Raw genomic sequence first — 25815 nt, 5'->3', positions numbered from 1 at the left:
ATCGGCTTCTGTGTATGCATTTGGTTGGTGGTGCCATCTTGTTCTTTGCCTCAGGCAGCAAAATATATTGAGCTGGCCCTGACTTTATTATTCCTTACCAATCCACTGTAGGTTGCTTTAAAGTACAATGATGTAGGATAAGTTTCAGCTCAGAAAAACCACCACCTTACCTTTCTCATTAAATGGTGTGTGCCAAGCCAGGAGATAGTTGTCTGGCTTCAGTTGGGAGCAGCCTTCGATAGTAGCAGGATCTGACCGTCTCCCAGGAAGTTTGTCAATAGCATCCACATAACGTTTTACAAGTTCCCGATATAGGTCTTCTAAACACCAGTAATCTGTTCAGGGGAAGAAAAGTGTTATATAGTCAGATGAAGCAGCAGGGAATGTTCAAAAGGAGAAAAGGAAATCACTCCTCCTGCTGCTTTTTCATTTGTCAAGGTTGCTAAAGATGGATCAGTGACACCTTAACACCCTTGAACTACTCTGTCAGTGCTATTTTTCTAGAAAAATGAGGTGCTGGAACTCACCATGAACGCCTCCCTTGTTCTCTTATAATGGCAATGGCACCTGAGAAGTGCTGGAACTGAGTTGTGGTGAGTTCCAGCTGTGGGGGGGGGGGACCTGCCCATCATAAACACAATTAGGAGGTTAAATAATGTATAGTGCAATTCTATGCATGTTTACTTAGAGGTGTCAAGTGAGAGAAAAGCTGGAACTGGGGCATATATATTTACATCCTACCTTTCTAGGCAAAATGCCCACTCTGTGTGGCTTACACAACAACATAAAGCAGGGGTAGCTAACATAATACCATCAAACACAATACCATAAAATTTAACAAAAACAGAAGAGCAAAAATTATAATCAGAGGGAAATTAACCTTTAAAACAGTTGAAATAATATACAGTGGTACCTTGGTTCTCAAACGCCTTGGTACCCAAACAACTTGGAACCCAAACACTGCAAACCCGGAACTAAGTGTTCCGGTTTGCGAACTTTTTTTCGGAAGCCGAACATACTCTGTTTTGAGTGTTATGCTTCCGTTTTGAGTGCCACACTTCCGTTTTGAGTGTTATGCTGAGGTCTGTCTGTTTTTGCTATTTATTTTGCAGTTTTGTTTTTGCAGCTCTTTTTTGTTTTGTTTTTGTGACTGACTGATTGATTGTGTGACTGCAGTGCATTGTTTATTGCTTTCATGTTATGGATCAATGGTCTTGTTAGATAGTAAAATTCATGTTAAATTGCTGTTTTAGGGGTTGTTTTTAAAAGTCTGGAACGGATTAATCCATATTGCATTAATTTCTATGGGAAAGCACGCCTTGGTTTTGAAACACTTTGGTTTTGGAATGGACTTCCAGAACGGATTACCACTGTAGCTTTTATTGCAAGGCAATGAGGGGACAACTGTAACTCTTTGGGGTTCTTACTCCATAAACTGGATACCATGGTGGAAAAAAACTCTGTATATGAACAGGGGCACTTTTGGGATCTCTGTATCCAAAAAAATTTGTAGAAAATGGAGTGGCTGAAACAGGGATGCAGTTTTATATATTCATCCTGGTGTATTTCCAGGGAGACTAGATAACGATGACATTGGTTATTTAATGAGCCTTCATTCTGATGTGTTTGTAGGGATGTTAAATGACCTTTCACCAAACAAGTGCTGTCCTGTGTGCTCCAATGCATTTCCCTATTACTTTCCTTATTAAAGAAGTGGGTTTGTTGCACAAGACCAATCCATCAGCTATAAAGGTACAACCTGAATTAGTCCATATGTGCTTAAAACCCACTCCAAAATAGCACCAGTCTGGAATCGCCCTGCAAAGCCATTTTTAAACGTTCCAACAAACAGAACTGAGAGATACATATAGAAAACAATGAATAAATAAATAAAAATTAATGTAGCTAGCACTGGGCATCACCCATCCCTCTCCCAACCCTACCCAAAAGTAGTAATGTTGAGAAAGAACTCTACCTCGCCCCCCCCCCATGCAAATTCCATAGCAAATGTAGCCCATTGTCCCATATTGCAGGTTGAAAAGAACTCTGGCTGGGAGAGATTGATTTATGTCAGCACGGCAGAGTATTGTACACTTAATACTTCAGGTCAGGCTCTAAGTCACTTATAACAAACTTGCAATGTTGGACCACTATCACATTTTCGAATGAAGCTGAGAGAGTAGTTTACAGTCAGAATGCATTGTTTTTCCATTGGTTTTATTCCCACATTGCAGGTTGGGGTGAGATACAACAACCCTGCAGTGGTTCATTGTTATAACAAGGAAAGGTAAGTCGGGATAAGCCCTAAGTATTTTGCCCTGGCATTAACATTCCTCACCCTGCGGTGAAGTGTTAGGTAAGTTAGGACGCTCCTCTGTTTATAGTCCTGATTTTAGGTTCCATTACGTCTTCCATAAAGAAAACTTCCCTTCATTTCCCTACTTTAGTCACGTGAGCCATATTATTGCTTGGTACTATCCTATGTGAATATTAAGAGGCAGCGAAGAACGGTGAGGATGGAAAGATCAGCAGATTAAAGGTGTGTTAAACCATTCCTAGGGATGCAGGTGGCGCTGTGGGTTAAACCACAGAGTCTAGGACTTGCCGATCAGAAGATCAACGGTTCGAATCCCCGCGACGGGGTGTTCTCCCGTTGCTCGGTCCCTGCTCCTGCCCACCTAGCAATTCGAAAGCACGTCAAAAGTGCAAGTAAATAAATAGGTACTGCTCCGGCGGGAAGGTAAACAGCGTTTCCGTGTGCTGCTCTGGTTCACCAGAAGCGGCTTAGTCATGCTGGCCACATGACCCGGAAGCTGTACGCTGGCTCCCTCGGCCAATAAAGCGAGATGAGCGCCGCAACCCCAGAGTCGGTCACGACAGGACCTAATGGTCAGGGGTCCCTTTACTTTACCTTAAACCATTCCTAATTCATCTCTAGTCAAGATGTGAACATCTTTGCACAGGGTAAAAACATCCTCAACCTGGTCAACACTCCTGGATGTGTACACAAACAGAACAAATACAATGGAGCCAGGCTGATGGGAATAGCTCAGGGGGAAAGCGCTGTGAAACATTCTGGCTAGGAAGGGGCGAGAAACAACTTTACTGTGCTCTAAAATTTCCCAGACATAGCCGGGATTTTCCCATCAAAAATGGTGTCTGGGCAGAATTTTCGGCAGTCACTTGAAATGTCTTTTCAAAAACAAAACAAAACAAAACGCTTTTGTGTCCAGATTTTCACTTTTAGTATAGGGCACATTTTGGATAACATCATGTGACCACAGGTTAAAAGCCCAGCACTAGAAATGCACTGAGTGCATAGTAAAGATAAAGGGACCCCTGACCATTAGGTCTAGTTGTGGCCGACTCTGGGGTTGCGGCACTCATCTCGCTTTATTGGCCAAGGGAGTCTGCGTACAGCTTCTGGGTCATGTGGCCAGCATGACTAAGCTGCTTCTGGCGAACCAGAGCAGCGCACGGAAACGCCGTTTACCTTCCTGTTGGAGTGGTACCTATTTATCTACTTGCACTTCGTGCTTTCAAACTGCTAGGTTGGCAGGAACAGGGACCGAGCAACGGGAGCTCACGTCATCGCTGGGATACGAACTGCTGACCTTCTGATCGGCAAGCCCTAGGCTCTGTGGTTTAACCCACAGCACCACCCGCATCCCAAGTGCATAGTAAACAGTAGTATAAATACAGCCAAAATAAGAAGGGGTACACAGACTTAACAGTTTCCAGTTCTGTTTTTCTGTTAACTCGATATATGTACCTGAATACAGAAATGCTGGAGGTAGCTTCCAGGAGGTTCCCAGAGCATGGCTATCAGCTTCAACCATGTGTGTGTACCTACTGCCAATATAAGGAGGCAGCCACCAGTTTTTGAGCTTGCATGAGCAGCTGCAAAAGGGCACTTGGAGATTCAGACAGAATTGTATTGGCCATGATGGGGGAATATGCAGACCTGTTTGGCCTCCTGCAACTTGTTATATTTGTAATTTCAAGGCAGCCCATCTCACTACAGCCCTTCTGCCCACTGCAGCTGTTGATTTAGGTCACACTGAATCCTGCAGTATGAATACAGATACATGTGATGCACACCACCTGGTCAATGGCTCCAATAGCATCATAGGTCCTGGGGCACTCTGCCATGAATGCCAGTGGTCCATATGCTTTGACGTAGGAGAAACAGATGATCACATGTCTACACATTGTTGCACGCCACCACCATCTCTCAGTGACGTGAGATTCCAGGGGCTCCAGGCGCTAACCCAGGGTTGTTTCCTTTTGGAACGAGGCACAGTGCAGACTATGGTTCCTTTATACAGTTTATTTATATGTACATACAACCTGAGCCTACAATGGATGGGTTTGCAGCATTAGCAACCCTAGAGGGTTTTGTTTCTCCCATAGCTGCAGCCTTGAATTCAAACAGAAATCAAACACTGATCTGACTCTCTCCCCAGCTTGCTGTTTTCCTTCTAGGTCACATCTCAACTCTGCTTTTCCTTCTAACCATCCCTTTCCCATCTCACATACACCTCTTTCCTTTGTTTCCTTTAACGGCCCATCACCCAGGCAATCACCTCACCAGGAAGCTAGCTTGGCTTATATTATAACACTTGTGGGATCCAGGGGTTAGGAAGGTCTCTGCATACATCTTACATTTTTACCTTACCCCCACCACAAAGCCGTAATACTATGCTGGCCAAGAGATGGCACAATTGTTTTGATCAATGGCAGCTATATATTCAACTTTATGGTCTAGACACTATTGATTTTTCACATTTGGAAAATGCTAAGGATATGGAAGGAAATAATATTGTATAGCTGCTTTAAGGAGGGAGGCAACTGAAAAGTGCTGTTACCTGCTCTAGAAAACATTAGGACTGTGAAGCTGCAGAAGCAGCCACTCTGCAGTCCAGCCTGAGATTTTTATGTTCTGGTTTCAACAACCCTAAAAGATAAGTTATGGTAAATCAATTTAGAGATCACCAAAGGACAAAGGAAGATAGGCTTCAGATAGATGCCTTACACTTAAGATAAAACCAGATGCCATTATTAGATTTCAAATTATCTTTCATTCAGTGCTCAGTCCAGTAGACACAAAAGGTGATACAGGCAACCTCCATTTACGGAGGGGAGGGTTACATGAAATTGTGTATATTTGAAACACCATTGGAAAAGCCTGCAAAAACCCTGTTCCGTCCCCACCCCATCCCTTTTTGTGATGTTTTTGGGTCACTTCCAGACAGCCATGCACATATCGAACACGTGTAAAAGGGGGCTTGTACTATCTCAACCCATAATGAGGAAGTTAAGGTGCATTTTGCTTTTCAAAATGGGAAAGCATGTATTTTCTTAAATGGCTAGAAACTGATTTTATCAAGTTCCTATGTCTAAAACAGGAAGATCACGCAGCACACATGTATTATAACAACTGGCGCTTACAATTGCAATTGATGGAATTCAGACAGAAGTTCAAAAACGAGATATAGAAACAGCAGCTACCCTGCTGTATACGCTATAGGCAGAGGGATATGTATGGAGCTTGCTTTTGTACAGCTAAAAATGGTTGCAAAGCAGCTTGATAAGCCTTGCAGATAACATTTATGCTCATACAGAGGTCAAGAAGCAGGAAACATGTGACATGCATTTAATCACTGACTATATTCAGAAGTATGTTAGTCATCCTTTTCCATGATAGGTTGACATCTTGCCATTATCTTTAGGGTATTAGCTCCTGCTCACATCATTGGCTAACCAGTAGCTAGACACGAAATATCCCAGATTCTCTTCAGCAGGCCTCTGGTGGCTAAATTTAGAGCATCTCAGCAGCAGTCAGATAAGAGTGGAATGTCAGAGAAATTTCATTGACTTTCCTGATTCTAGAAAACACACTGAGAAGTGCAACACATTTGCAGATCATTTGTCTTCAGTGAAGATACAGATGTTTTGTTCAGCAGTTATCTTGGAAGTATCATAGAAACAACAAATAAATTGGGTTGTAAGATACCGTTGCATTCAATAACTTGACAATATTGGATGCTTTTTATGCAAAGGGAGTTGATACTTACTATGAAGAGCAGCTGTCTATATACCAGTCAGGAATAGGCAACTCTGATAAAGGAAAATGGCTTAAGGTTTTCTTTTCCCCATCCATGTTTCATTCAAGGCAAGTTTATGTCAATGCATCCAGTGAAAGAAAAATGTGTTCTCTCAGTTTATACCTTTCAACAATAAATTCTATACAACCAACAAAGAGAAAATGTAACCTTCTTACTGTGAATGGAAATCATATTCATTCTCATTCATTATACAGTATATATTTATATATATAGTGAGAACATTGAGACTCAATTATTCTCAGTAATAAGGTAGACCAGTATTCTCTTCTCCATATTGAAATAAAAAGATGAGAAATAGTTGGCCACCTAGCAAGCTCATACTTGAGGTGGTATTTGAAGGGAAGACTCCTTGTATCATTTACATTCTCAGCAAACATGCTAGTTATATGGCAAAACCAAGATATCATATGCATTGATAACTGAAGGTAGCATGAATTTCTGCACAAACTGGCTGCTTAGGTAACAGAACACAATAATTACAGCTGTTCTCCAGTTTTAGCCTTCCCCTCCCAGCTTGCATACAACCTGAAGTTTTTCCTACCTGTGACGAGAGCCTCGGCTGTAGCCATGTGCATAAGAGTATTATCACTGATTGGCCATTTGTCAGATGACAGGACCAGGTTCTCGAGTCCTCCAATTTCTTTCAGTTCCCCTTGAATCTTTGCACCTAATGCATTATTTTCCCGCGTGAAATTTCGATAGCCCAGAGCGTCTCCTACCCCTGCCAGTAACAGAGCAGCCTTAAATTTATCCATCATAAGGGGGCTTCAATGCTTCTTCGGTTCTCAAAAACTGTCACTTGTTGTTTCTTTGTTCCTTTGCCTTCCAAGCTCAGGTCAAGCAACACTTTATATCGGAGCCATTGTGTCATTGCACAGAGCTGTCTGTATAAGGCAAGGCTTTCCTTTTCTGGCTTTGCAGATGCCACCACTTGTCTGACATCCAATGAAGGGATAGAAATTGTTAGTCCAAGAATTTTCTGACTTATTTTTAAGCTGCAAGCTCCCAAAGTGTGCAATGCACTAGTCCATGCAAGTAGCAAAAATCAAAAACCCTCCTAACAATCCTGGACAAAGCAAGCCAAGAAATATTTTGGCTATCCAGTTCAAGTAACTCTACACCTAGAAAAACACATGCTGTAATCAGGAGGTTTATTTTTACAGCTGTGCAAATGAGCATATTTTTCTTTGACTTTTGTACTACTGTATTCAGTTACTTTTGGGGGGGTAACTGAGAAAAACACAAAACAAGGACAGTGATTATAGACACCAGAGGAAGAAGACCATAAAGGTGAGAAAGAAGGTAGCAATAAAAAGAAGAAAATGGAAAGCCAATTCATCAATGAACTGAGTTGGCTTTAAGTTTGTTTGCTGCCCTGCAGCACACTCATAAATGTTTTATTGCAGTGAAACAACACTGGGCCATACAGAAGTAGTTGAACAGTGTTTCCTTCCTAGTGCTCCTGCATGAGAATCACATTATGTACACACATAGTTAGGTTATTCTGGGGCAACTAGGCATTCCCCAAAGGATGCTTAGCTTTGGTTTCTATTTCCAGCATAATTCAAGGTTCTCTCTCATTAAAAAAATCTCTGGCAGGATTCACACTTGAGCATGTAGGGAGGAAAATACTTTTACATTTTATCCACTGTGAGAAAATACAGAAGTGTAAACTTTGAACAACGTGATTTAAATAAAATGTGACACAAAATTTCACAGGCCTATGAAGGAAAGGGGTAGTTCTGTAAGGCAACTCACAAGCTAACAAAAAGGTGCTACTCATTGCTAAAAGGAAAGGCCATCTTTTAATATTCTCTTCATTCCACCTCTGAGAATATAAAATTATTTCCTAATATAGTAATACAAAAACAGCTTTACAAGCCGAACAAGATGATGATCCATCAGTATTTTGGAAGATCCATATTTAAAAATATGAATTAGTTATGGCAACTGACCACTTCCTGTTTTAATTCCCTGAAGAGCATAGGGTTAGAAGAAAAAACCTGGCAGTTTTAACAAAGCATGGGCTACATCTGTGTAAGATTGTCCCAAAACATATTTTCAGAGATTACAGTAATCTTCATTCATACATTTTCTGCAGAGAATTTAGCACTCAAACCAAATTTTGGTGTTACTAATTAAATGAACTTATTTCATCAGGTAGTAATATCTCTTTTGCCATCAAGATTGCTGTTACTCAGTTGCACAACTGTCATGCACATACTAGAGAGTCCAATTGACACTACTGATAAATCAGCTGGATTTGCTTTGAACACCTGAGTTCGGAGTCATTGTTTGTTCTTGAGCAAGTCTTTTTCATTCCAGCTTATGTTCCTGTTACATGTACTGGAAATTATAACCTGATTCAAAAGTTTGCTGCGATTTGAAAATAATATTGTTATATTGTGTTTTGTGCTTATTGCCTTTAATGTATAAAACCACCCCCCATTTTATGACTTGTTAATTTACATTTTTGGTGCAAAATAACAAGTATTTTGTTGGCTCTGATGAATGGAGACAGTGCTCTCAATCATCATTCTCTTCATTGCAGTTTTAAGGTTAAACGAACACTAGATGTTGCAGAAAATTATGCAGCGTATATTTAGGAATTTGGCCACCATTAATTCAAATCTTGTCCCTTGATCAATTCTGGGATCCCCATGAAGTTCCAGAATTCTCAATGTACCAGGGATATGTTAAATTTTGCAAATATTGCCCATCATACTAAACTGTATTAAGGACATATATCCTCAAAATATAAGAACAGGAGAACGTAAGGGTTGTGATAACCATTTGCATACTCAAATACATTAAGCTGCTAGTTAAATTCTAATACAAAGTATCTACATGCTGCTAAGATTTTCATGTTTAACCTGCAATACATGTCTGTATCCAATATCACATTTTAACTGTTTAACACTTAGATTAAGAAGCAGTAGACGAATGTAACTGGTTATTAGAAAAAAGCAAGGGTTTAACATTTAAAGACAAAGCATTTCTATCCCACTGATCTTGCAAGGACAGTTTCAAACCTAGTGCAAACAGTTAGGGTCTTTTTTTGCTGTAGATCACAGATAGCTACTGTGGCACTCCATGTGGACTCTTAACTGCTATCAGCCTCAGGCAGCATGGCCAAGACTCAAGGATGATGAGAATTCTAGTCCAGGAACATCTAGAGAACCACAGATTAGGAAGGCCTGCTGTAGACCCCATCTGAAGACATTTAATGTCCAGATACATTTCTGGGCAAATGCATTAAGGTAGTTGAATAACCTTTTGAGAATACTGTACCTGGCTTTTTCACAGTTCCTAGCCTAACCACCTGGCTAGAAAAATAAGAGATATCTAAAAGCTGTCATACTGGCATCTAGTGGTGAAATGAAAGATAGGCAACATTCAATTCACTACTGTTGTTTGTAGTTTCTATTTTCCTTACGGAAGTTTCACCTTAGCAGAACACAGCTGATGATGTTAACCTAGTCTAAAAGTGAAATTGGTCACCTTGTACTACATAGCTTGACATTACCCTCTATTGGCTCTTTTGTAACTCAAAAGGAAGGCTTGTGAAATCCACCACTTTACATGCTTTCAACCTTATTAGATGCAACATGGGACCCAATTTAATTTATTTACTTTATTTATTGCAAATGTTCACCTTCCTCTATTTCTTTCTAGGATAACAAGTTACAAGGAAGAGATGGGCTCCTGGAACTTCGACTGCCATACAGAGAGGAAATTTAAGAAGGGAAGTCATGCAGGCTGAGAAAGATATGTCTGCTGAAATCACTCCTTCTACATAGGAGGCACAACAGTCCTGTCTTCCTTTGCATCTATATTGTTTAAAAAAGATAAAATGATGCTGGTACCATTTGTGGAACCCACTTTAGGTCAAGGCGCAATGCATTTCTCGGTCCTTAATCTATGAGTTGACAATCAATACACCTTGAGTTCTTGGCCACGATTTGGAAATCACTCAGTATCAGACTGCTGCATATATAACGACATAATCAAATAAACTTAAGCACTTTTTAAGTGACTTTGATTTCAGTGGGAGAATTAAGCATGTGTATGCCTTGCTTCCACTAATATCAGAGGAACTTAAAATGGTCTTGAGCCAGATCGTATACATAATATACTTAGAAAATTCAATAGGCAATCATGAAATATCAAATGATTCTTGAATGTTTCCTCTACATTCAAAATATTAACAATAGCCACAATACAGATACTTGGTTGCCTCATTATTGATCAAGTACAAACAAATTCCCATAAGGTCAGTGTGGAATGAGGAAATCAAGCTTTTTAAAAAATGGTTCAGCTTGGCCTTTCCATAAATTTAGAATCGTGGCACCATGCTGAAGAGATGTGTCAATAAACATTTCACTGCATTCTTTCATCGCTTTAACTTCATATAAAAATACCACATACCACATACTTTATTTAGGGATTTAATTTATATACCACAAATACTGCTTTTTAATATAAGTACAATATAATACAGTTGTAATTATGTAACTGCTGGTGTTCATGAACTGAATGGCATGCTGTGCTGTCAAAACTTTTACTAAAATGGCCTCTAGTTAAACTTCTCCAAAGTATAAAATCATGCAAAATCTACATCCTATATGATACAACCAGTACAATAATTGAAGCCAATATCCTACAAACAGCCTGGGCTATCTTCTGAATTTCTTCTTGCAGTGTCCATGAGTCAGCCATCATTTTCTTGAAGCAGAAGTAGTGATTCCTGTTTCGTCAGTGGCATCCCACCACGACTATCAAAACCAGTGACAGTGCGCACAGTTATTGGCCAAAATGTCTTCATTACCTGATGCAGTTCAGACTGCAAACTTATTAAGTCCACTGAGAAGAGTCTATGGTTAGGAAGCTTTACGTTTTCCTCCTGTGACTACTGGTCGTGCGTATTCCACAAAATCGTCTATTAGAACTGGCCATGCTCCTAAAAATAAAAAAAAAGTTAAACAGCTTTGAGTCAAAACCTCTGAATGTTTAAAAAGCGATGCATTTATCTTTGCACACATGTTCACAACTCAGATTTTATTCATACGAAATCTTCCAGAGGGAAGCCAAGTTGCATAGCCAAGTGCAAATTACAAAATGCTTCAACTACATTTTAGGGTCAACATTATTTTGCAGCACACACACTTCGCCTAGTGGACACACAGGGCAAATGTTTATGGACAGTATTACTTCAGCACCACACCATTTAATTTTGAATATCTACATCAGTTACCTTCTTCGTCGTAGTTTGACATATCATCTGCAATCATATTTCCAAAGTCTAAAAGAAGATTCCAAGTATCTTTGGGGATTGATCTTTTATGATGCTCCTACACGAGAAAAATAAGCTGGTATAAACTATTTTTAGATTTTGTCACAAATTTTGTAAAATCTCAGCTGGGCACAACATCTGAGTAAAAAGTCGTAAGGTCAGCAGATCAATCCCAAACCTGGCTTGGGAGCAGCAGATCCACTGCTGCACCCAAAAGCCCTGCTGCTCATGTCCAAGATGGTGGAAGGGAGGGCATGTTTATCCTCCCTTTTTTGCTTTGCCAGATCTGAAGTGCCCAAGGACCAGGCCCCTTAGGGGATCCATGGGGCTTTAGATCAAGTGCATCCAAAACTACTAATGCCTCTCTCACACATATCAGGGTTTTCTGCTGCCAACCTCCAGAAGGAGGTTATCACCTGCTTGGAGAAAGCTGACATATTCCCCGCGACAGAACCCCCGCCAGCAGCATTCTTTTCTGCCAGGACACCAACACACCATCCTGAACCCCCTTCCCCATTGGGGAGAGTAGGACCGAGCTCTGAGTTTGTTGCGCTGTAAATGCTTAATATGAAAAGGTAAAGACTTCAGATGCCTCTATGGACTTCCGATATTGTACTTACCAATAAAAATTTATTCCAAAGATCTAGAAATTTAAATCTCCCTGATAAAACTAAATTCCAATATGCGATTGCCATTTCTAGATCTGAAATACATAAGCATAACATACAATATATAATCATATGAAAGATGTTGCGCTCTAAGCCAATATAGAATGAGTAATTTTTAAACCAAGATGATAAAAAAAAAATTACCAATATAGGTTTAGAGAGATCCTTTGGTGATTCTACAGTAAAGCCTTGGTGTTTGTATGTGTGTGGTGCTAGTCCTAAACATGGAAGACTTGCTTTTAAAAACACTTTTTTTGTATTCATTGTTTACCACTTTAAGTTTTGAAAGAAGAAAATACCTCTGGCATAAGAACAAAGCAATACAACTCATTGAGGAGAAAAAGGTTGAAAGATTTCAAGTTATTAACTTTTAGCAAAACACAGAATTATCCAGTACTAATTTCCAAATGTGATTTAACCTGTGACTCCGAGTGATTATACCAAAATAACGTGCGTGGCCAGGAGAATAACCTTGTTTGAACATCAATGATGTTTCAGTTTATGTAAGATGCAAAGGCAACAATTCTTCATTTATAATTCTTATAAACCAATCTTATGTATGTTTACTCAGAAAAATTTCCCATTGAACTAAGAAACAGAAACAGGATTGTAGCTTTATCTTGGGCTTTGTTACAACTAGGTTTATCAGAGGTCAATGACATTTTGATGCAAATGATCAGTGTGGTCATAGATAGCCAGGAGTTTGGCTGCTTCCAAACCTCATTTATGGAGTAAGTTAGGCTCCCTCCATTTAAACCTGTTTTCCCCTCCATACCAGCACCCACTAAGACAACATGAGAACCGAATTTAATTCTGTACTATATTTGCTTCTAATATTGCTTCTTCTGAGGTTTATATTACTAATTGGAGCTTTGACCATTTCCAGTTTTGGTTCAAAGAAATGCTGGATTAGCAACAACAAAATTACAGTTTTGGTTCCCAGAGCATGAACACAAATATTTCCTTCTCAAGATAGTACACATTATCGTGTTTGCCCTCCAGTATACGATCTTCACAGCTACTGTGTCTGAGCTGCAAAGATAAAACTAGCATTCCTTTGGTGCGGTAGATAAATTTAAAGACACATTAAAACAAAACTTAGAACCAGACTATCTTCATTCATGTGTACTCATGATAATGGTGAAATACAGAAAAGTAAAGTATATGTCATAGTAAAGCATATAAGTCATATTTAGAAAAGACTATTGCAACCCACATTTAACTTCTTATTCAAATGTGCTACACTATTGTTCTGACAACATTAAACATAAAATAGTTGTTGAAGATTCTGCATTCCCCTGTAGACCTGCAGGTATAGGGAATATATAGTATAATCCACATCCAGGAGCACACCTAGTAAATAAATTTGCTCACACCAATGTGTGTTCTCCCTCCCAAAACAATTTGCATATGGAAACACACACCTAGCAAAATTTGGAAAAAGGTTGCCAACGTTGGCAAGTCTAGCCTCCTAAGTGTAGATGAGGTACAGTCATAGCTCATGTTACGTTTTTTCAGGTTGCTCTTGTGGCGACCCGGAAGTACCGGAAAGGGTTACTTTCGGGTTTCACCACTCGAGCATTCGCAGTAGTGCTAAATCGTGCTTCGCGCATGCGCACAAGCGCCAAATCACACTGCGTACCTCCGGAAGAGATCCCATTAGCAATCAGAGGTACCACTATATCTGTGTTAGCAATAACAACAGAATAACACTTTCTGGAGATTGTGCAATAGCTACAATCAATTTGGGGTATGATTGTGTACGAACGTCCTTTAAAACATTCCTGTATCTCTGAAAAATTACCCTCAGATGCTACTCTATTGGAGCATATGAACAACTGCAGTTCTAAGATGATTCTTGGCATATAATGTCATTTTTCAATAAACTAATGTGGTCATGAACACATTAGTCTTATTGTTCAAAAGTGTCTTAATGTACACATCTCCCATTTGTGTTAATTAGAACAAAAATTTTTTTTCAGGCTTACTTCCTTACTTAAAGGTTTCTTAGATAGCAGTTTACTACTACTACTATTGCTGGCAGTGACCATTTTAGGTGTGTCTGATATGTGCGTGACAGCACAGATGTGCATTGCACCAAACCTGGAAGTGTCCCCAAAAGATTCTCAGGCAACCTTTCCCTGAAATTGTTTGCAGAGAGTAGTTGCAACGAAACTGTACAGTGGTACCTCGGGTTACATACGCTTCAAGCTACAGACTCCGCTAAGCCAGAAATAATACCTCGGGTTAAGAACTTTGCTTCAGAATGAGAACAGAAATCGTGCTCTGACGGCACGGCAGCAGCAGGAGGCCCCATTAGCTAAAGTGGTGCTTCAGGTTAAGAACGGACCTCTGGAACGAATTAAGTACGTAACCAGAGGTACCACTGTAATCTAAAGATAATGCTACTTAAATTGAAGCCACAACTGTACATCTGAACTTTCCAGCTGAAGATGAAAACTTGGGGAAGGGAACTGATTACAGAAAGAACATTGATTTTTATCTTCAACTTAAAAAAACTGCACAACATAACTCACCTAAACCTTTTTGTCCAGGGTTCTTAGCAAAGTTAAAGGTAAACTGATAAAAATCTTTAAACTTCATTGGATCCTTTAATTCTTGTTCCAGCCTTGGCAAAAGAGTTTTTAGCTTGTCTGTAGTATCACACCTGGTGAAAATATTACATTCTTTTTATAACAAAAAACCCTACAGTTTAAATACACCAACAAAAACATGACAAATATGCTCCCAAGATAAAATACATTCTTTATTAAAAGAGTGTAATCATCTTTATTAAAAAGTTTTTATATACAAGGCAAGGATCAGCATAAGACTAACTGGCATGAGAATTTAAGATTTTAACAGAACTAGTGACTATGAATTATTCCACAATTCTTCATTAAAGTGCTGTGGCTGGGATGCAAAAAAACCTGCACAACTGCTTTATTTATTTTCATTTTCACCCTGCCTCTAGGCCACAAAATACGCATTTAAAACAGCTAAAAATCAATAAAATGTTATTAAAACCATTTAAAAGGAGGACAGAACTACATGAACACCAATCAGCATTTACCATGGTAACATGAATATTGGATTGAAACATTTGTACAGGAAAAAAATGGCAGAAAGAGGAATGTTTGAATATTCTCTTGAGCCTGCTAGTTGTCTCCAAGTCCACATTAGCATTCTGAGACAAATACTTGGTTAACTTTATATATTATTTTTACCACACATTTCATCATCACCTTGTATGCCACTTTTGAACAAAATTGTGCCCTGAGTAGTCTCCGATGTATCAAATGAGTGATAAGAAAAACAATTTTTTAAAAAATCCTATCAGGTAGAATCATAATGTTTATAAATAAATACCAAAATATCCATTCAACAATATATAAAAATATAAATAAAATAAGCTGACTGCTTAAAAACACAAACAGGAGGAATAATACCTAACATAGAAATAAAACAGTAGTACTTTACTACTATTTTCAGCACAGGAAGACTCAAAGTAGCATATGAGATTAAAAATAAAACACAAAAACAACCCAGCAATTTAATACAGCAGCAGATAAAAAGCAACCAGCTATTCTCCACCTAAGCTATTTTTGGTGATGGTTAAACTCAGCCTTCCTTGGCAAAGCCCAAGCAAAGGTTTGCTACAGCATTGATAAAAACTGATGTCAAATTGGCAACCCTCCTCCAGCAGGCTACTTGACTTAAGCCAGAATTTTTAGGTCCAATAGGACTAACTTAGCAGCATGAATGTCTAGTTGAAACAGCTCTACTAGGAACAATCAGCAATATACAAGTCTGGGGAAAGGCTACACCCAGAGCCTTCGCCCCTTTGTTATCAGGCACTACAGACTCACTAGCTGTCCATGTGCAGAGATACTGTCTTTCAGCACCTCTAAACGGTAAAAGGTAAAGGACCCCTGACAGTTAAGTCCAGTCGCAGACAACTCTGGGGTTGCGGCGCTCATATTGCTTTATAGGCCAAGGGAGCAGGCGTTTGTCTGCAGACAGTTTTTTCTGGGTCGTGTGGTCAGCATGACTAAGCCGTTTCTGGTGCAACGGAACACCGAAACCAGAGCAGCACACAGAAACACCGTTTACCTTCCCGCTGGAGCGGTACTTGCACTTTTTTGGCGTGCTTTCGAACTGCTAGGTTGGCTACTTCCTCCTAATTCTTTCATTCATTTCTGCTTCATTCTTGCACCATGATCTGCTTCATGCATTATGATCCTGTATTTATTTTAACTCCTGTCTTAAATGCTAAATTCTACATCTGTGGGGAAGTGTGAGAGCTCAAAAACTATTCAAGGTCTCACTGCCCCAGGGCAACAGAGGAAAATAAATTCAAGCAGGCCTTCTGAAGAAAATATAAAATCTAATTACTGAACAAAACAAAAACATCAAATTTTGTCCATCTTGTGATAAACTAATTGCATGGGTAAGAATGGGAGAATTTTTGACCTTTTTTGTCAACAAAGCCAAATATATGTTTAGTGACTTCAAATGACATTTTAAAAAAACATTTGGTCACGTTTGAAAGCGGCAAGAGGACATTAGAATCATTGTAAGAAGATGAGGAGGATGAAAGCACATGCTAGTGAGCAAATACTGAGAGAAGCATGTGCTACTGAGAAAGATGAAACTGAGAATTGTCATCTTAGACATTATGTGTTACATAACAGAAAAAAATGAACTGTTTTGCTCTGGTTCTGTGGAGGAGGCAATGGAGCAAGGCAGTTGTCACAGCACCATGGAGAGCTCCTAGTGAGCAATGTATTTCAAAAGGGGTTGAAAGTGAACTGGGACATTTGGGGCTTCTGTTTCCAGTCCACCTCTCCTAGGCTCCACCCTATTTTGGAAAACCATACAGAATCACAAAATTGTAAAGTTGGAAGGGACGCTGAAGAACATCTAGTCCAACTCCTTGCAATGCAAGATTCACAACACAAGGTTCCCTCATCCAAACTGAAACCATACAGTACCCTGCTTAGCTTTGCAAATGTGCTAGTATTTTTATTGCTGCACCACTAAAGAACAAACTCTTAAATGGGTCAAACCTCTAGCTGGAGGTCTTCTGTGTTCCACGACACTTCAACTGAATCCCAAAGAGCCATAAATATGGTCTTAACTGAAGGGAACAGACCAGAAGGACTGGGGAACGAAATTGTCCCTACTAGGAAAAGCTCCAACTCTAAAAATTCACATCCATCTAATGAAACCATGTGCATAGTTAAGAGCATCTTTGGGTAGTTTTTACTAGGACAGTTCCCATAGTGAACTAGGAAAGCCAATGTTCGATTTTAAAAGTGTCTACAGTTAGCTATAGGAGATTGAGCGGCAAATGAATGCTACGCAGAAAGCTCTGGATACATGCACAGTTTGATAACAAATCGCTTCTTTGGACCACAACTCAGGTTATATGTGTATAAATAAGACATGTGTGATTAAATAATACAATTGTTCAGTATGCACATCTTTGAAATATTTCAGAAAGTTACTTTTAGTCTACTAAGAACATTTTGAAGTCCTATTAAAGAAAGGCATACTCACCCCAGTTCTGTCATGCCATCTACAAATTCTTTTTTGCTGAATTCACACTGCGTGGCTGCCCTAAATTTCCATGCTATGACCAAAACACTGATACTAGCAGGGTCCAAGCTTAAATCATCACAAAACTGTTGAATCCCATCAATGCCAATTTTATTCTCATCTTGCGGATCTGTATATAGGGGAGGAAAGAATGCTATATTTTTTCATGAAGAATCACAGTTCAAAGAATTGCAGCTCTTTAACCATCAGAAAACATCCTGCTATTCCATTTTTCACAAAACCGAGGGGGCCGGGGCTCATGCACACCATGGGGCGTGGTGACGTTGCACGGCCATGGCCCCCTCAATCATGAGGGCAGAACAGAGCACCTGCCTAGATCTGCAATCCACAAAGTTTTTAAGTTAAAGCACTTGAAGCCAAGTGGTCAAAAACCTTAAATCCAAGTACTCTAGCTTAACCCACCTACAGATGCGGCTGTAAACACACAGCTTTAATCCAAGAAACTTCCAGACATACTTCTGTTTTCTGTGTCTGATATGAAAGCAATTTCAAACTTTAAAGAAGCTCACTCCTGTTGTCTTCTTTACACTTAAATGTTTCATATGACAGAATGGAATTACATGAAGTTACAAAATTCAACTGGGTTGTGAATCTAAACCAGGTATCCTCCATCTGAACAACATGATGTCCTCCAGACATTGTTTTACCAGGACTCTCATAATCCCTGGCCTGCCTGGAACTGATGGGAGTTGTAATACAACAGCTAGAGGGCACTACATTTTTTCTATCCAATCTAAACTACACACCTTAATCTTACTAACCAACAAGACCATCCCCTCTGATTTTCTTTAAAATTGAGTTCCAAAATTTAAATAAATAGTATGTCAACATTTTATAGTACAGTATATGTTGAAATTTCAAAGAAAGACAGTCTTACTTTTAAAATTCCAACTGAAGAGTTGTAATGATATTTAAAATAGACCTTTGTACTGGATGTGTTTCACATCTCCATAAATCTCTTAAGGGCTTGAAAAACAGATGATTGCTGTAAGAGGTTATTAGACAATCATACACACAAGAACAGATTTTCTAACTTAAATTCTATGAATCACTCTAGTCTTTCATTCATCTCTCTGAGAGCCTGCTTTTGAAGCAGTTAACTACAGGTGCAAATGAAATGTCCTCTTCAAGTCTGCTTCTGTTTAAAAGTCCCTATAATACTAATAAAGGACAATAAGCTACCTTGAGCTCTCCAATTTTCTGTATATGCTTAGTGGAAATGTAATCTACAACTCTGCCATTTGTGACTTAGTGTTTTTTTTTTACAAGTAAAACTAATAACGTCTTTCAGACACTAACATATTATTATAACACATTTCATTGGAGCTGTCAGCTGATTAAAGTATTTTGGTTTGTTAACAATCTGTCTTTTAACCAATTGCTTAAGTAAATTTGCATATTACCCAAACATCAGTACGTTCTGAGATAAAGTTTAGCAAATGATTGCTTACTGTAGACTGAGTAAGCTACCAAGCAATTTAGAAGAAAAGACCTTATTCAATCTCTTACAATAGTACAATAGAAGTGTTAACACCAGACATTTAAATCCCAGAATCCTGGAAATTGTAGTTTGTTACAGGTGCTGAGAGTTGTTAGATCTCTATTCCCTTCTCAGAACTAAAATTCCCAGAGTTCCATGGGAAGAGGGATTGAGCGCTGTTCCTCTGCTAACAGGGAGGTTTAACAATCTGATTGCATCCATAGTACTGGGGGACACTATTAAACTTTAAAGCACAAGCACTGATAAACATTACACTGAAAGTGGCAAGGATTCAAGGCTGGGTGAAAAATCTTACAGATTTGAACCTCCAAAGGACAGTGACTGATTTATTTTTATTTTTTAAAAAGCTTTATAGGGACAAACCTATGGCAAGATGTGCCACTCATGATACAGATCTCCTGTTCAGTCTGGTTGAGATGGCATAAAGTCCCCAACCCTGGTTCAGTCAAGATACACTGGTGTACCTTGCACATCCCAGCTCAGCCAGTTGACCTATGGCTGGTAAATGTCCCCCAAAAGGGGCGTTATGGGGCTAAGCTCACTGAAGTGCAGCAGGAACAGGAATGAGGGAGCAATGCAGCCATGATCTCCTCTGGAGCTTGCACACTGGGCCATGTTTTAGCTTTGTATTACTTGTGAAAAAGAGCACAGAATATAAATCCAAGCAAATTACAGATTTAAATATAAATAATTTAATAGTGATGGTCTCACATATAACTGCAAAAAATTAAGTATGTTTTCACTCCTTCACTGGATACTAAGCCTTTTTAAGAAATTCATATTGTTCTACCTCCCAATTTGTGATGAACATAACATACAGGCAAAGACCAATTTGCGTGCATCCAATTGATATGCGACTGGATGCACTGCATCAACCCGGAAAACAGAATGAACCCGGGTGTAACGTGCTTATGTGCACTCTGCCATTGTGCACGATTATCCAGAATGCAACACCCATGTAAATTGGGGGTTGCCTGTACAATAATAAAATACAGACAACCCCATGTGTGCACGGGGGTTGTGTTCTGGGTGATCACGCATGTTAGCAGAGTGCACATAAGCCCCACCCCTACTTTCAAAGGAGTTGTTGGCATCTGTCCTTCTCAAGAGACAATGGAGTGCAACTCCAAGGGTGGAGTCAAACCACTGTGTTAACAGCACCGGTGACTTCCCCAGGGTGCAACCCTGAGCAGCGTGTATGGAGGCCCTGGGCTGCCCAGATGACAGGACCCTCTCTCAGCCTCGCTGATGTGGTCCAAAGGGAAGCGGAGCAATACATTTGGCAACAGCCTGGCTGCAGGAGGTGTACAAGATGCCATCTAACCATTTTAGGGACTCTGCTCTGGATTTGTGTAGGGTTTGATCCTTAGCTTTTTCTTCTCTTGAAGATATTTAGCATGGCAGCCGAGGTTTAGGATCAGCTTTCTTCTAGATGGGCTACCTTCCCAGGTTCACAAGTCCCATCTGCCTCTTACTTCCCTCTAGCATGGGTAGGCAAAATAAGGCCTGGGGGCCAGATCCGGGCCAATTGCCTTCTAAATCTGGCCAGTGAACGGTCCAGGAATCAGCGTGTTTTTACATGAGTAGAATGTGTGCTTTTATTCAAAATGCATCTCTGGGTTATTTGTGGGGCATAGGAATTCCTTCATCTCCCCCCCCCATCTAGTCTGCCCCCCCCAAGGTCTGAGGGACAGTGGACTGGCCCCCTGCTGAAAAAGTTTGCTGACCCCTGCTCTATAGCATGTGCAGAATCTGCCTTCTTGACCAGTGGACCCAATATTGTCTCGTCCGTTCACTCCACCAGAGCCTGTCTTCCTATGCAAGGGAAGTCCCTAACTCACCAAGTATTTGAGCCCCATCGGCTACCCTCACCTGGTTTCAAAGGAGTATATACTTATATAACCATCAACATATGCATTCCAATGTGAATGAGAATGCACATTAGAACGCACATTCTATGGAAAACAATGTAGGGAGTATAAACAGCATCTCCATTCTTACGCCCATAACTCCAGCAAGTGATTGACAATAGGAACTGGATCAGGGTGATGCAATTTAATTATAAAAAGTCTTCGAGTTTCATGTGTAATAAATAAGATACTACAAGATCCACACAGTCAGTAGTGGTTGACAGGGCAGTGTGGGTGGGGCTGCAATGCACTCCCACTTTCCTAACTTGCTCTGCACCATGAGGGTTGGATTGACCCTGCAGCTGCACCCAAAACGTGCTGATTATCTCACTACGTTACCCCTCCCACCCTTGGTAACCAGCAATGACCTGTTGCACTGGGAAGGCCAGAGAGCAACACAGCCCTAACCATATGACCCTGCTAGCTACAGCTATATATAGCACTTAATATACTGCTAGTACATCTCACACATACAAATTTAAGCGGCTAGATTGCTTTTCCTTAGCACGCATGCTGGATTTGCACTTACAGTGTTTTCAATTTTAAAATAGAATTATGTCATATTGAATGGCAAAGATAAAGCAGGGGGAGAGCTTTATACTTGGAGGTTGTCATTATTACAGTAGTATATACAGAGATCATTAGAACAGACTTCTACATTCACATTTAGTTTACAGCCTGATACTATGCATGTTTACCCAGAACCAAATGCACTGAATTCAATGGGTGTTGCTTCCAAGTAGGTATGTTCAGGATTACAGATTCCCCAAACCCCAAAGATTTAGGCAAAAGCTGAAACCAAGTCCAAATGAAATAATGAAAAAATAAACCTTACCTTTGTACCTGTTATACAATTGTTCTAATTTCTTTCTGTCTATTGAAATTTTCATGGATTCTTTGTAGTACAAGTCTGGGTTCTGGAAGTAGTTGTCTGTTGCCACTTCTAGTTTCCACTCATTCTGCATTAAACAGTATATAGCAGTCCTTTCACCAGCCTGGGTAACTGCCATAAACTGGCGGACCTTGTCCTTCTGAGACGATTTAAGTTTATGCTTTGGGATGCAAAAGAAGCAGGAAAGCCAATGAAGCTAATCCAGTCGTTTGTTTCAGAATTCTACTATAACTGCCTATCTTTTAAAAGGGTTTACTTCTCTTGTTGGGTAACAAATTTCACTCCAGAATAACCCAAAGAAATCCTTGTTCTTCTGTAGTTAAAGACAGCACTCTCTTCTGAAAACTGAAATGACAGCATCTATATGTACATTTTTAACAAACAAACAAAATTCTGAGTGCAATTCATTTCAGTCTTAGCATTACAATTCTAGATACATGAGCTTTCCTCATTAGAATATCCAGTTTTATCTACACAGTAGCTATTCATTAAGGGCGCCAAATCTTTAGTCAAGTAACTTTTAAGTAGTGGTGTTATGATAAACCTAAGAACAAAACTGTGCCCTTATAAAGCATGAAACGACATGTAATTACACTACCATATATTCAAGGGTCTAAAAACACTGAAGATACAATCCTTTACACATTTACTGTACTTGGGAGTTAAGTTCCATTAAAATGAATGAGCTACTTGAAAGCAAACATGCATAGGATTGCACTTAGTTGCAATATCAGTGGAGATACATAATCATGATAAAAATCAGAAGCCGGCATTCTCAAAGTATTGTTTCAGGTTAGAAACCAAAATAAATAATAAATAAATGTGTCATCCAAAAACACAGTAACATGAAGTCACTTTAACAGTACATTCCTATTGCATTAATGTTTCATTTGCATTTCTTTACTGCCAGTACAGTCTTGAAATATCTCTCAGTAAGATGAACACAGTTGTGATATTTTGTGTCACCATTCACGATGGCATTTTCTTTATAAAATCCTCTTAGCATACGAAACTGCACGACCAAAACTACAGCAAGACTTCTCTCATATTCTAAAGAAGCCCCATGTAAAAAAATGTTTGTGAAAGAGTCCTGAGAACCACCACATTGGAAAATAAATCCAAGTAAAACATGGCTCCTGTATCCTTACTTGCCAGCCAATTTCAAGATCCAGGAATTCAAGGTTTTATCAGTGAAGTAAAGAGAAGCTTGCTTGTTTTGATTCATCATTCACTTTTGGGGATAATGTGAGAAGTTGAGCTTTCACAGGCAAGAATAATGAATAATAATAAAAAAAAGCAAGCAAGCAGTTTATTGAACTTCCTGAATCAGGTTTTTTTTATTTTTTAAATACATTTATTCTGATTCTAATTTGAGATCCTCATTTAAACTCGGCTTTCTCTCCAAATAAACCACTCATTATCATACCTAGCAGGAGACGAATGAGGGGAAATTGAGCGATGCCAGATCCTAACAGAGTGTGTGTGGGAACGATTTGGTCTTAGGAGCGCAAAAGGAAGGAGGGAAGATGCACCTTAGAGGCTCACGGGCAACTCATTCACCTGCGGCTCCTTGCCCCCCGCGGGACAGCTCACCCCGGCCTATACCCCCCCCCGTAAAAACTCCTCTCCCCAGAGCCGCTCACAGAACAGGTCGAGGAAGTGCGGGTGGGAAGAGAGGGAAGAGAGGGAAAGAGAGAAGTATAGCTTTGGGCGCCGGTCTGTAAGAAGCGGGACAAAATCGGTGTGTGTGTGTATATGTGAGTGAGTGAGTGAGAGAGAGGTCGTCAGGCTGCAGCACCCTGCCAGCTTCTCCTCTGCCCAAAAAAGGGAAAGGTACGTGGTGGAGTTAGTGGTGGTGAGAGCCCGTCAGCCAACCGTGGTGGCAGTAAGTCCTGTACTTGCGGTGCTTCTGCTATTAGCTTCGCCCCCCAAGAATCCCATTACACGCACGCACGCACAAAAGAACAACCCCCCTCCTTCATTCACACGAGACGCACACCCGTGTGTGCGGGTTAGTGTTACAGGACCGCCTCGGGGCTTGGAGAGCTTCGGGGGGAACCTTTCAATGACGGGGAAGGAGATTGGGGGGGGGGGAGAGAGAGAGAGAGGAAGGCAGACAGGGTTAAGTCTCAAAAGAGCCTTTGCCGCCCCCCACCTCTCCAAAAGAAAGCCGGCCGCCTCGTGACCTTCCTTGACTGAGGCGCCAGCAGACGCGAGAGACCTAAAGGGGAAAGAGAGCAAGGTCGCTCGCTGCGCTGCACTTTGCCCTCAGGCGGCAGCCCGCCGGGAGGAGCTTTTATTCCGCTGCTTCCTCCTTCAGCTCGCGGAAGCGGGAAGGGGGAGGGGGGCTGTTACTAACAACCGGTGCAGTTTTTCTCTCTCCTCTCCCTCTCCACTCACCCCCCCCCCCCCCGTGCGCAACCTACCATTTTATCAGCGGCGCTTTCAACCAACTTCACTATCCAGCGCCAGCGCTGCTGCTGCTGCTGCCGCCGCCGCCGCTACGGCGTCCTCCTGCGCACGCGCGTACCGGGCCGCCTCCCCCCCCCCCGCTCCCTCACGACCCTCAACCGCCTGCCATCGCCTAGGATCTTCTTCGGAAACTCCCGCCTCCGAGTTGTGTTCTTTCCCGCGGTTCCAGTACTAAAAGGTGCGACGCTACCGCGCCTGTGAGGTAGCGCTGGAGGGAATCGTGCAAGGCCCGACAAGAGCGAGAAGGGGAAGGAGGAACTACGTTACCCATGGTGCACTCCGCTCTCAACCGGCTGCTGCCGTAGATGTGTAATAGTAGACTCATGCGAAGCGTCTCACTTCTGGGCTAACTTTTTGTTTGCTTGCTTCGAGCGTCATAAGGGAGACAAAAAGCGGGAGAAACTCGGGATTCCCTGTCCCCTGTAACTGGGCAACAGCAAGCCCTCCACAAAGGATTTATTTTCTTTTTAGCGCTGGTCTTGCCATTTTTTTAAAAAAAGTTAACCATTTTAAAGTGGGCAATGCACTCGTATGCAGCTTGTTGAAGCCCAAGACTTCTGCATGCAGTTCAGTGCTGGATTTGGGCTGAAAGAAGATCTAAGGTGGGGACTTTTTTTGTTTGTTTTTTTTTGCAGTAACCTGGAAAGGTCCAGCCTCCTTTTTTAACTTGAAGAATTATACATGGGGATGCTGAGGTCAGTTTGCATTTACAGCCTCAAAAATATCCCTCGTACAAAAACACCATGTTGCAACAAGATAATCCCGCCCTCAGATCAGTTCAGCGCAGAACTGCATGTAGAAGCACAGATTTGAAGGAAGGATACGATGGCTGTTTTGGTACAGTCAATGCAATTCTAAGAATTCCCACCCACATTTCCCACACAAAATAAGAGCCGAGTCGAAAATAACATGCCCATTCCTTCTGTTTCTGGCTAGGCATACTGCTGCTCAGGAGCAGCTATACCCAAATACTGCCTTTCCCCATTGTTTTTCTACCGACGCCTTCCCCTTCCGTCATATAGTGAAGCGGCAAAAAAGAGCGTCAAAGGAAACCAGGAAGTCCCACCTTCAATCTTTTGTAGCTCTATAAATATCTTACCTCTATGGCCGATGCGAGCGTGGGAGGGGTGGAGTGGGAATTCTATACTTCCCACAATGCACCGCGACGGAGGCGGTTGCGATTACTGTACCTCTCTCTATACTGTACATGTATATACTGTATAAGCAATCCCGTTCACTACATATCCCACAGTCCACCAGGAGGACTACATTTCCCACAAGGCGTTAAAAAAGAAACGAAAGCGACGCCGAGTCGCTCCGCTGTGCTCC

The 25815-nt window shown here is 40.8% G+C and overlaps 2 protein-coding genes and 1 long non-coding RNA gene across 15 annotated transcripts in view; 1 reads left to right on the top strand and 2 right to left on the bottom strand.

Moving 5' to 3' along the window:
- ADPRHL1 (ADP-ribosylhydrolase like 1) overlaps window positions 1-7170 on the bottom strand; it is a 38813-nt gene extending 31643 nt beyond the window's left edge. For 2 of the 4 annotated variants that reach the window (XM_079972414.1, XM_079972415.1), the window contains exons 1-2: window positions 6670-7170; window positions 171-335 (exon numbers count right to left, since the gene is read on the bottom strand). In XM_079972414.1, coding sequence (XP_079828540.1) covers window positions 171-335; window positions 6670-6886 — 382 coding nt within the window. In that variant the 5' untranslated portion in view covers window positions 6887-7170. The remainder of the gene's footprint in view (window positions 1-170; window positions 336-6669) is intronic. The other 2 variants (XM_079972418.1, XM_079972419.1) reach the window with 2 other exon arrangements.
- LOC307214308 overlaps window positions 1-10014 on the top strand; it is a 45474-nt gene extending 35460 nt beyond the window's left edge. The window contains exons 2-4 of one of the 4 annotated variants that reach the window (XR_013837901.1): window positions 2034-2106; window positions 2235-2287; window positions 9804-10014. This is a non-coding gene — a long non-coding RNA (uncharacterized lncRNA). Of the gene's footprint in view, window positions 1-1632; window positions 1753-2033; window positions 2107-2234; window positions 2288-9803 lie in introns of all 4 variants that reach the window. The other 3 variants (XR_013837899.1, XR_013837902.1, XR_013837900.1) reach the window with 3 other exon arrangements.
- Window positions 10015-10563: 549 nt separating this feature from the next.
- DCUN1D2 (defective in cullin neddylation 1 domain containing 2) lies at window positions 10564-25804 on the bottom strand. Of its 7 annotated transcripts, none has more exons than XM_079973065.1 (7): window positions 25586-25804; window positions 21958-22359; window positions 17652-17820; window positions 14627-14757; window positions 12042-12124; window positions 11383-11479; window positions 10564-11088 (listed from the first exon to the last, which is right to left on the bottom strand). In XM_079973065.1, exons 2-7 carry the CDS (start codon window positions 22130-22132, stop codon window positions 11009-11011), a joined length of 735 nt encoding a protein of 244 aa, XP_079829191.1. In that variant the 5' UTR covers window positions 22133-22359; window positions 25586-25804; the 3' UTR covers window positions 10564-11008. The 7 variants fall into 7 exon arrangements, with proteins under 7 accessions (XP_079829191.1, XP_079829192.1, XP_079829187.1 ...); XM_079973066.1 differs by having other exon boundaries at window positions 21958-22174; XM_079973061.1 differs by lacking the exon at window positions 25586-25804 and adding an exon at window positions 25409-25554 and having other exon boundaries at window positions 21958-22177.
- Window positions 25805-25815: the final 11 nt, after the last annotated feature.

The sequence above is a fragment of the Podarcis cretensis genome (assembly GCF_951804945.1).
Source record: "Podarcis cretensis genome assembly, chromosome: 4".
Classification (NCBI taxonomy): domain Eukaryota; kingdom Metazoa; phylum Chordata; class Lepidosauria; order Squamata; family Lacertidae; genus Podarcis; species Podarcis cretensis.
The sequence above is the reverse complement of the archived record's forward strand: the minus strand, read 5'-3'. Positions and strand labels throughout refer to the sequence as shown.